The 11,367-nt window shown below is 62.2% G+C and overlaps 1 protein-coding gene across 4 annotated transcripts; it reads left to right on the top strand.

Moving 5' to 3' along the window:
• The first annotated feature begins 397 nt into the window (after positions 1–397).
• On the top strand, positions 398–8,239 carry POLM (DNA polymerase mu). Of its 4 annotated transcripts, none has more exons than XM_088018451.1 (11): positions 398–540; positions 2,280–2,466; positions 3,134–3,232; positions 3,388–3,558; positions 4,236–4,307; positions 5,786–5,906; positions 7,063–7,195; positions 7,314–7,416; positions 7,532–7,762; positions 7,839–7,922; positions 8,002–8,239. In XM_088018451.1, exons 1-11 carry the CDS (start codon positions 509–511, stop codon positions 8,143–8,145), a joined length of 1,377 nt encoding a protein of 458 aa, XP_087874577.1. In that variant the 5' UTR covers positions 398–508; the 3' UTR covers positions 8,146–8,239. The 4 variants fall into 4 exon arrangements, with proteins under 4 accessions (XP_087874577.1, XP_027951224.2, XP_027951223.2 ...); XM_028095423.2 differs by lacking the exon at positions 398–540 and adding an exon at positions 552–807 and having other exon boundaries at positions 8,059–8,239; XM_028095422.2 differs by lacking the exon at positions 398–540 and adding an exon at positions 552–807.
• Positions 8,240–11,367: the final 3,128 nt, after the last annotated feature.

Below are 11,367 nucleotides of genomic sequence, written 5' to 3'. Positions count from 1 at the left end.
GGCCCCCGCCCCGGGCTCTCCTGCTGGTCCCCCCGCACACCGCGGGTCCCGCCCGCGCCGCGCTCCCCGGCCCCGCCCCCGCCGGGCCCCCCACACCCCGTTCGTACCGGACCCTCCCGCCGGGCCCCCGCCCTGCGCGCGCCGCCCCGCCCCCAGCGCTCTCCCGCCCCGCCCCGCCCCCATTGCTCTCCCTCGCCCCGCCCCCAGCGCTCTCCCGCCCCGCCCCCAGCACTCCCCCGCCCCGCCCCCAGCACTCCGCCCCGCCTCCGCGCTCGCCCTGCGTTCACCGGCCACCCCGCGCACGCCCCGCCCGCGCGCTCACTGGTCCCACCCCCGCCCCGCCCCCGTTCTCCCCGGCTTCGCCCCACACGCCCGCGCTGTTCCACCTAGCTCCGCGAGTTATTTACATAAAGGGCGTGTCCTCTGGTGCTATTTGCATGGAGAAGGGGCCGGAGGCGCGAACTCAATCCCGCGGGAGCCCCCGACCGCTCCGAGTGGCCCAATTTGCATGGGGCGGGGCCTGCTCGCACGTACCGCCAGGTGCCGCTTCCTCTTCCAGCCTGCTTCTGCCGCCTTTCCTCCGATTTCCGCGCTCCCTTTTCCGGCGCCGCCCGCGGCCAGAGACGGGATGCTCCCGAAGCGGCGACGAGCGCGGGTCCTGTCCCCCGGCGGCCCTGCCTCCTCCTCTCCGCCGCACTTCCCGGGCGTCGCCATCTACCTGGCCGAGCCGCGCATGGGCCGCAGCCGCCGGGCCTTCCTCACGCGCCTGGCGGTCTCCAAGGGCTTCAGGGTCCTGGACGCCTACAGGTGCGCGGTCGTGGAGAAGCTTGCGGCCCGGGGTGGGGCCCTTGCCCGCGGCGCTTTGGGGGGGTGGCACCTGTCCGGGGCTCCTGTCGGGCGCCTTGGCGGGGGGGGGGGCACCTGTCTGGGGCTCCTGCCGGGGCGCCTTGGTGGGGGCACCTGTGTGGGGGTTCCTGCCGGGGTGACTTCAGGGGGGTCACCTGCCCGGGGGCTCCGGCCCGGGGCGTGGTTTCTGCCTGGGACCCCTTCAGGGGGTCACCTGCCGGGGGCTCCTGCCCGGGGCGCCTTCATGGTTGGGGGGGCGCCTGCACGAGGGGCGCGGGGCGGGTGCTGCGCCCACAGGGGACCAAGGGACGCCTGTGTGGGATCGCCATGCCGTCACGCCCCAACGACACTGCTGCGTGGTGTGAGCGCCTAAGCACAACATGCCGGTGCTCAGAACTTTGCAAGTGACCAGCCACACTCACAAGCGGTGTTTCGTTTCAGCTGAGGATATTGAGATCTAAAACGACTCACCTGGCAGTGGAGGGGCACCTGAGGTTTTGGATTCCAAGTTAACCCTGGCACTTCATGCTCATGTGGCTTTTCTCTCAATATCCTCTTGTACAAAAGGGTGCTTGCAGTTAGGGCCAGGAGTGTTCTGTAGGACAAGGAGAGAACGTATACCAGAGGCTCTGTAAAGAGCTGTAGGGCCCTGTGGGGTGGTTAAGGATATCACTGGCTAATGGCCTTGTGCCCTCCGTAAGTTCATCTTACCCCGTTAGCCAAAATGACGCCTCCCCTCTGGGGTGAGACAATGACTTGAGTGAGGCTCCAAGATCAGCAAAAATTATGGGCTACAGAGACCCTGCTGAGATTAAGGAAATGGGTTCCGGTAGGTTTAAAGTTGGAAGAGCAAGCAAACCAGGGGCCAGTCCCCCAGCAGCTTTTTTGTTTGTTTGTTTGTTTGTTTAAGTGATTTAACCATTCCCAGTGGTTAGACCCGCTCAGAGAGGAGTTTAGTGTGCTGGGTGCTAAGCCTCTAAGCCTTTTGCTTATGAGTTTGTTTAATCTGTGTAACAACCCTACACAGTAGATAGGTTGTTACCTGCTTTAAAGAGGAAGAAATCAGGGGACAGAGAAGTTAAGCGAGATGCCCAAGGCCACCCAGCAAGTATGTGCCAGAGCTGGGGTTCACACCCAAGCAGTCTGGGTGCAGCAGACGAAGAGCCTCTGGTCCTGCCCCCTAAGGACCTCCATTCTCAGAGGCTGGGGGAGAGAAGGGCAGACGAGTTGACAGAGACGTGGGCTGGGCTGCAGCTCTGCAGGTGCTGGGGTGGCAGATGTGTTCCTCTTTGAGAAGGGGCTTTCTGAGGAGGTGGCATGGAAGAATGAATGGGTGCTCACCAGGCAGAGGGGACAGGAAGCAAAGGCCTGGAGGCACAGAGCGAGGCAGGAGGGACCTCTGGATGTGAGCTGTGCCCCCTCTCTCTACCCAGCTCCGAGGTGACGCATGTGGTGATGGAACAGACCTCAGTGGAGGAGGCCGGCTGCTGGCAGGGGCACAGGGCGGCAGCAGCCTCACCCCAAGGATGCACCCGCCCAGCACTGCTGGACATAAGTTGGTTCACAGAAAGCATGGCAGCTGGGCAGCCCGTGCCCGTGGAGAGCCGGCACCGCCTGGAGGTGAGCTGGGTGGCCTGGCGTGGGGCCCGCGGAGAATGCCCCGGTGCAGGCTGTGGCTCGGAGGGCACAGGTGGCCTGTCAGCAGCACCGCGGTGCCTACAGATGTGGGGGGGCAGTGGGGCTCAGCTCAGACCACCGGGGGCCCTGGGAGGCCAGGCCATCCTGGCTTCTGCTCTCATTGGTATGACCTCTTGAGGTCCACTTATTTCTAGCATCTTCAGGCCTTTCGTGCTCAAGTAGTGAGATAGCAACTCCTGCTGAGATGACCCAAGGACCAGCAGGAAGCTGTCCTCACGGTGCTGTGGGTGTGTGGCTTCTGCCCCCATTCAGTGCTTCCTGGGGGGATACAGGTGTGGGCTCAGAGTCCCAAGGTCAGCTCTGCCTGTGGGCCACGAGCCGGTGTCCCTGTCTGCGAGGCGGGCATGACAGGCACTGCTAGCCCACGCGATTGAGACCGTTGCGGGAGGGAGAGCACACACGTCGTGTGCAGTGACAGGAACGGTCCTCCCTGAGAGTCCGCGGGTGCTGGGCCTGCTGATGCTCTGGGTGAGGAGCCCCTCCTCTGCCTGCTTCGCCCCTCCTGTCCTTGTCAGGGGCAGGGCTCTGGGGGCTGCCGGGCCCTGCCAGCCTTCAGCCACCAGGTGGCCTCTGTATTGCCCGTCCCCAGGTGGCTATGCCGGGGAAGGAGCTGCCCAGCCCAGTGAGGATGCCGCCCTATGCTTGCCAGCGCCCCACGCCGCTCACACACCACAACACCGGCCTCTCGGTGAGCCTTGGGTTCCCAGCCTCCCTGGGGTGGGGCCGGGCCTGTTGCCAGCAGCCCTGCCACTCTGCCCTGTCCCAGCCTGGGGACAGGTGGGTGGGAGCTGGAGGGCGTGGAGTCAGGCACCGTCCCCCCTCACCAAGGGCCTCTCCTTGCAGGAGGCTCTAGAGGTGCTGGCGGAGGCCGCAGGCTTTGAGGGCAGCGAGGGCCGCTTCCTCTCCTTCCATAGAGCGGCCGCGGTGCTCAAGGCCCTTCCGAGCCGGGTCACAGCCCTGAGCCAGCTGCAGGGGCTGCCGCACTTTGGAGAACACTCCTGCAGGGTTGTCCAGGTAGGTGCTCCTGGGTGGAGTCGTGAGTGCAGGCAGGTGGATGAGGCGGCCTGGGGATCGTGAGCATGGGGGGGTCAGGGGCTCAGTGCAGCCATGGAGGCCGGCTTCAGGGCCAGGGCAAGCCACCCTCTGCTCGGATTCCTCAGCTGTAAATGGGGGCCACACCATGTGGCTGGGAGGGCCCGGGCAGGACTGGTACCTGGATCGTTGGCATCGGCCCCGCTGTCTGGGATGGTGGACGGGAACCCTGGACTTGGAGCACATCTTTTTCAAAATACAAAGTACGTAAGGACCCAAAATGTCAGGTGCTTCACATGCCATGTTGAGCGTACCATCTAAGGGGTTCCCTTGCCACTGGGAGACTGTGTGGGGGGACCAGACATACTTCTGAACTCCAGCTTTTAAGCAAAGTCCCATTGAATACATCACCCGTGTTTGGAAAAGCCACGGTTTCCATATTCTGGGACTTGTCATTCGTCTAAAAGGTGGCCCGTGTTCCCTGGGCCCAGGGCCGTGAGGCCAGAAGCGTTGGTGCCTCCCCAGGCATGGTCTCTATTTCTAAGCGCCCCTGGGTGCTGATCGGACGAAGCTGCCCTGCTGAGTGTGGGGGTTCCGCCTGGTCCTCAGGCCCCAGACCTTGTGTCCAGTCAGGCTGAGCCTTCTGCTTGGTCCCCTAGGAGCTGCTGGAACATGGGGTGTGTGAGGAGGTGGAGAGGATCCAGCTGTCAGAGCGGTACCAGACCATGAAGGTACGTGCAGGGCGGACCCCAGCAGGGGCTCGGAGCCTCCCCCGGATGGCAGCCCGGTTCCAGCCACGGAGGGGAGGCAAGCAGGGCGCCCAGGAATCAGAGAAGGTCTCGCTGAGGAGGTAGCAGCGAGCTGACACCAGAGATGCATGAGGCAGCCAAACAGAGTGGGGCGAGGAGAAGCTGGCGTTTAGCACAGGGGGGTTTGCACATCCACTCAGCACCATCACTGGAATGTTCTCCACTGTGTTGTGTCCCCCAGCATCTTAAACAGAGCGTACTGGACAAAATGTAACCTCCTCCCTCTTTATGATCTCGAGCCCCGCTTGTCGCCCTTTGTCCACAGTGCACCTTCTCCTGTTCCTACTGCCCCTGATCTGACGCGCCAGAGCTCTGGTGGCCGCCTCTGTCCCGCGGCTCAGACACCTGTCCCATCAGCGACCTGTTGGGGGCGGGGGGCTTCCCTGGCAGGGTGGGCCGTCAGTGCTCTGGGAGGTGGCCCGGAATGTGGTGAGGGCCAGCGGGGGGCTTCGGAGAGGGAGAGGAGCCACGGGTGAAGGACAGAGGGTCCCAGGTGGGCGCCCAGGCCAGCAGAGAGGTGGGTCAATGATTAGAAGTTCATTGTTGAAGCAACATGGTTGGGCTGTTCTGAGCATTTTTTCTGTCAGGACCCAGGCTCTTGGTTCAGGGGATCGAGGGAAGGGCGGCCAGCATAGCCCAAGATGGGCAGGGCTGTAGCCAGAGGAAGCAGGGCTCGGGGAGCCGAGTGCCACAAGGGTCCTCCCCCTTTCTGTGCGTCGGCCCCCTCACCAGCTGAGACCCAGCCACGGGAGGCTCCCCGTCTGTGGGTTACGGCCTCCACCACCGCACAGGCCTGACATTCTGTTTCGCTTCCAAAAATTGCTGGAGCGGATGCCTACCTTGGACCAGCAAGCTGTGGTCGGGGAGGAAAGAGTGACTTGCTGGGGCTGGGGGCTGCCTATCCCCCGCCCCATGTGGGAGACCCGTGTGGGGCCGGCCGCCCCTGACGGGAGGTTGGCTCCCACGCTGCAGCTCCTCTAGAACGACCCTCTGGTTTGCTAAGGAGAAGAACCCTGGTGCGAAACCCCAGCTGCTACTAGGTGGGAGCGGCGTGGTTCCCAGTGGACAGGAGGCTGTGGGGGTGACTGGTGTGCGGTGCTGGACTCACAGGCTGGAGCTGCACAGGCTCTGGGGGAGAGACTTTTCCGGAGCAGGGGGTCGAGGCCCTCAGAGGGAGGCACACCGGGGTCTGTCCGGGCCGTCTTCCGCACAGGCTAGCCTTGGGGTTTGAATCCTGCCTGTGTGAGCCCCATGTGGCCTCGGGCGGCCTGCTTGACCCAGACAGCCGTGAGCGGCCACGGGGCGGCCTGGGACAGCACCGCCCTCGCGGATGGTGGTGGCCATCTGCGTCTTCTGTCAGGACTTTATTCCTGATCACACTGTGCTCGTCCCCCAAACAGCTTTTCACCGGGATCTTTGGGGTTGGGGTCAAGACTGCTGACCGGTGGTACCGGGATGGGCTGCGGACCCTGGACAGCCTCCACGAGCAGCCCCAGAGGCTGACCCAGCAGCAGAGAGCAGGTGAGCCTCGGAGAAGGACGGGGCCCCGGGCCCCCCACACCACGGAGCCCTCAGCCCTGACACGCGGTGCGTGCTGGGGGGCTGCCTGGACGGGAGGGCGTGGGGTCAGTGCACAGAGGTCCCGGAGGCAGGCAGGCCTCTGTCTGGATCTGCTGGAGCCCTTCTGCAGTGAACAGTGATGGTGTGACGTTCACACCTCCCGGTTGGACCAGGAAGGGAAGGCCGTGTCTCAGCGGCCCGTGCCCCGCGCACGGCTTGGCAGCATGGGGCTGGTGTCCTGGCACACTGGCAGATGGCATGGGGACCTGTGTGGCAGGAGAGGCTCAGGACAGGGCCTGCTCATGGCAGGGGGCCCCATGCAGTGGAACGAACGGGAGCTTGAGAGTGTGTCAGGCCTGGGCTGGAGTCCTGTCTCGGCCACGTACTAGGTAGGTGACCACGGCCCTGAGACTTAACTTCTCTGAGCCTGCGTTCCGTTGTCTGTGAGCCGCTCCGTGTGAGGCCAGCAGGTAGCAGGTGTTAGATGGGCCTCCCCGCGTGGCCACGGTTGGGGTCCCCACCAGAGTGGTTCCGCAGCCCGGCACCCACCGCGTCTTTGAACATCTTCCTTCGGGCTGTGGGAGGGGAGGCCCTGTGGGGGTCTGCAGGCGGTGCGACCCATGGAGTCACGTGTCTGAGGGAACATGAGGTGCTGTCAGCCACATGTCCCCGTGACGCAGTCAGGAACCGCCTACCGAGAGCCCGTGCCCCCAAGCGCCGTTGCTCCCCCTCTGAAACCTCTCCTGACTGTGCGGGAGGCAGCGGTCCCCCCGCAGGTGCGGAGCTGGGCCAGGGCTCCGGTGAAGGGGTTCCCGAGCGGCAGACCAATCTCCTTCATGTCCTTATCTTTTTCCGGCCCATTTTATGGAGGGGAGAATCGAGGCCTTCAAAGGGGTAGTCTGCGTCGTGACTGCATCCACACCAGCACCCTGATGGCACGGATGGTAGTTCTGCTAGACGTTGCCGTTGAGGGGACTGGGCAGGGGGGCACGGGGGGCTTCCGCCCTTCCATGCAGCTGCCCGCGGATCTACGGTTTCCTCTGCTTCAAAGGGAGGAGGGACAGTGGAGAGCGCGAGCTGGTGGGGCCGGGAAGGTCAGGAGACTGTGCTTCCGCAGGACTCCAGCACTACCGCGACCTGAGCGTCCCGGTCCAGCGGCCGGAGGCAGAGGCCCTGCAGCAGGTGGTGGAAGCCGCTGCGGCGCATGTCCTGCCCGGGGCCACCGTGACGCTGGTGGGCGGCTTCCGGAGGTGAGGGGGTCTGCCAGCCCTCCAGGGGAGGCCCCTGAGGTGGGCCCTCCCTCACTAGCGGGACCTGGGAGCGGCCACAGCCCCGTGTGGCCCCCGGAGTCAGATGGCGCCCCCTCAGGGGGAAGTTGCAGGGCCACGACGTGGACTTGCTTGTCAGCCACCCCCAGGAGGGCCAGGAGGCCGGGCTGCTGCCCAGCATGATGCGCCGCCTGGAGAAGCAGGTGAGGGGCTCGGGCTGCCTGCCTGGGCCGGGCGGACGGCAGGGAGGACTGCCCGGACCTGGCTCCTGCCCCGGCCCCGCCCCGCTGTGGCCTGCCACGTCTGCTCTGCCCGCAGGGGCTTGTCCTATACCACCAGCACCACCGTGGCCGCCCTGAGGACGCCACCCACCCGACCCCGCGGAGCCACACCATGGATGCCTTCGAGATCATTTTCTGCATTTTCTGCCTACCACAACCCCCAGGGGCCGCGGTGGGGGGCGCCCAGAGGAGGGCCGTGCGGGTGGACCTGGTGGCTGTCCCCATCAGCCAGCTCCCTTTTGCCCTGCTAGGCTGGACTGGCTCTAAGGTAGGCGTGGGCTGTGGGGGCCGGGCCTGGGGCTGTTGGGGGGTAAGTGGCCCTGACACGACCCCGCTCTCCCCAGCATTTCCAGCGGGAGCTGCGCCGCTTCAGCCGGAAGGAGAGAGGGCTGCGGCTGAACAGCCATGGGCTGTTTGACCCGGAGCGGGTATGTTGCTGGGGGGGGGGGGGTTGCCTGGGGGAAGAAACTGCTACCACTCCCCACGCCTCCACACGCCCTTCTCCAGGAAGCCAGCACCGTGGGGGGCAGCGCCCAGGCCTTCACACCCCCACTCCTGTTGCAGAAGATGCTTTTCCACGTGGCCTCCGAGGAAGACATATTCAGGCACCTGGGCCTTGAGTACCTTCCCCCAGAGCAGAGAAATGCCTGAGCCTGCCGGCCCCACCCCACTCTGGCGAGCCAGCCCTGTGGGCTCCAGGGAGAGGATGTGCTGTGGCCCCAGGTCCTCACCCCTCCTGACCCCCGACCCCCGACCCGGATCCCCACCCACCCTTCAGTCTAGGATCTAATGAAATGTGCACCTGCACCAAACCAAGCTCTGTGTTCTGAATGCGCTGCTATGATGGGGAGTGCAGGGCACCTGGCCCCCATCAGCTATGGGGTGATAGTTGGGGGCACTGTGGCGGAGTGCTTCTGGGCCAGTGTGGATGTGAATGGCGCCGTCTCCGTGGTGGGGTGCTTGCAGAGCCTGAGGTGGCGGATGGCGGTGTCCCAGGGCTCTGAGCTGGGGGGTGGAGGCCTGGAGCCGCTTCCCACCAGGAGTACGCAGTTGGGGCGCTAAAGGGCGGCCAGCATCTGGAGAGGGACAGGGTGCAGAGGCAGGAGCTGGGGCTGGGGGAGAACTTCCGGTGCTGGCCCCCACCTTCCAACCAGGTTTGTGGTCTCCGGTCTCTGCCTTTGGTTTTCCAAGCTCTGTTCTCGGAAGGCCTTTAACAGTCACGTAGCGTCCCCCCCTCCCCCCGCTTGCTCCCTGTGCCCCGCAGCTCCCCACCCTGTTAAGTAATTCCAGAGTCCTCACCGTGGCCCCTAGGGGCCTGGCATTCCTATGTCCCCCTGACCCCCGGCCTCCTCTGCACTCCCACTGCGAGCCGCAGATGCCCGCAGGGCTGGTGGGGGTCCCAGCATCTCATGAAGGGGCACTGGCCACGCAGTGTCCTCTGCTCTGGCACCTTCGCTGCTGGACCGCCCACCTGGACACTGTCCGGACTCACAGGTCTCTGTCAGGTGAGGACCCCCCTGACCACCTTCTGCAATAAAAAATATTGTTCAAAGGAACTTGAAGTAACGTTGACTCTTTTTGGCGTAGTGTTTTACGAATTGTAACGTGTGTAGACGCGTCCACTTCCACTGGGCCAACCTTGAAAATAAAGCAGCCAGTTACTGTACCAGCAAAATGGGTTCGCTTGGGAACAGCGCAGGGCGGTCAGGGCAGGGCCAGGAGGAAGAGGCTGGGCGGGACTGCCCTGCAGGTCCGATGGAGGAAGCCAGGGGCTTGGGTGGTGCCCGGCGGCAGGGCAGGCTTCTTCCTGAGCTGGTGCTCCGTCCGAGCCCCTCTCCGGCCTCCAGACTCTTCCCAGGGAGGTTGTGTTCGCTCAGTGTGCCCGCTCCGCATCAGGACGCCCGCGCACTGGCCGGTCACGGCCACGTGCTCTCCTAGCGCTTCGGGTCTCTGCGGTTCTCCTGCGGCACGGCCTGTGTGTGCGGGCGGACTCCGTGTAAGCTTCCGAGACTGGCCCCTCCGCATGGGGTCTCCGACAGTCCTCCGGGTGCCCGCGGGTCCTCCTTCCAGCGTGGGGCATCATCTGGCGTCGACGCGTCCACCTGTCAAGAACTTGTGTCCAGGCTCCGGTGACCACGAAGAGAACCGCTGCAGACCTGGACAGGTGTCTGTGTGAACACAGGTTCTCCTTTCTCGGGGCACACGGTGAGACCCGGGGTCTCCAGGGCTTATGGGGCGAGGGTGTGCCACTTTCCAAGACTGCCACACGGACAAGCGTCCCCGGAGCCCGGCGCTCGGTCTGCGCGCACCCTCGCTGTGGGTGTCCCGAGGGCGTGCCCCCGCCGTCTGCAGGGCTGAGCACTGTCACCGCTGTACCATCGCCGACTCCGCTCTGCGTGCGGGTCCCCTGTCCTCTGTAACCGTTCTGTGTGTAGGTTGTGTGTTCATTTCTTACAAGGGCGCCTCTCAGAGCAAAGGAAGTCTGGTTTTAGGAAGTCTGGTTTGCCAATCTATCAGTGTACCTTTTTTTTTTTCCTTGCTTCTGGGTCATGTCTCTGACTCCGAATTACAATAAACGTTTTCTTGTGGAGCGTACAATTTACATGGAGATGTAGGATTCATTTTGAGTGAATTTTAAGTATGAGGCTGAGGATTCGGTATCTGCAGGAGGAGGCCGGTGGTTCTAGCACCATCTGTCAACAAAACCGTCTTTTCGCTCCTGGATTGTCCTCAAACCTTCCTGGGATGTCCGTTGGCCAATTTTGTGCGGGGCTATTTCTGGGTTCTCTTCTGTTCCATCTCTTTCTGTGCCCATCGCTTCAAAAACACCCTCCTAACTCAACTAACCTGAATTGGAGAGGACTGCCTAGTATCAGCTGGTGTGAGTCCTCTAATTTTGTTCTTTCCAGATTGTTTTGCCTGCTCTTCTTTTGACTTTCCATATAGATTTTAGAATCAGTTTGTCTGTCTACGAAGGAATACTTTGGGATTTGTGAACACAGGATGTCTCTGCCCGAGGTTGCTCGTCTTTGATTCCTTCTATCAATGTTTTATGGTGTTTCAACATAGAGACCCAGCCCCTGCTCTGTTAGGTTTATGCCTAATTCTCTCTCTCCCTTGGAGCTGTTACAGATTGTTTCAATTTCCAGTTGTTCATTGCGAGCACTCAGAAACCCCCCGATTCTCATGCATAGGTGTATCCTGAAACCTGACAGAACTCAACTGTTAGTTTAGATTCCTGGTGGTTCTGTCTGTCCGTCCACATAAACAGCCCTCCTGTCTGTGACTGGGAACAATTTCAGGTCCCCTGTTATTTGCTTGTGTGGCCTCACTGGTCTGGCTGGAGCTTCTGGGACTCCGCGGGTGGATGTGGGCCTCTTTGTCCTGCACCCGATCTTGGGTTCAGCGTTTCCCCATTAAGATGATGTTAGGGGTCCAGCGTCTGTAGGTGCCCTTTATCAGATGAAGGAAGTTCGGTTTTATTCCTAGTTTTCTGAGTGTTTTTATCAGGAAGGGGTGTTGGATTTTGTCAAATGCTTTTTTTTTTTCATTCATTGAGATGATCATGTGTCATTTTTGTCAAAAAACAAAACATTCTACTGATTGGGTATATTAATTGGCTTTCAGATTTAAACCTCCCCACATAAATTTCATGGTGTAGAATCCGTTTTATTTGTTGCTAGATTCTGTGCTGAAGTTTGTATGTAATAGATCCTCGGCAGCTGTCTCTGCTCTTTTTTTTTTTTTTTAAAGATTTTATGTATTTATTTGAGAGAGACAGAATGAGAGACAGAGAGCACAAGAGGGGGGAGGGTCAGAGGGAGAAGCAGACTCCCCGCCGAGCAGGGAGCCCGATGCGGGACTCGATCCCGG

This window comes from Eumetopias jubatus, unplaced genomic scaffold (genome assembly GCF_037043125.1).
Source record: "Eumetopias jubatus isolate StellerSeaLion01/CBP00866 unplaced genomic scaffold, mEumJub1_p1.0 scaffold_14, whole genome shotgun sequence".
Lineage (NCBI taxonomy): Eukaryota > Metazoa > Chordata > Mammalia > Carnivora > Otariidae > Eumetopias > Eumetopias jubatus.
This window is presented reverse-complemented; position numbering and strand designations above follow the sequence as displayed.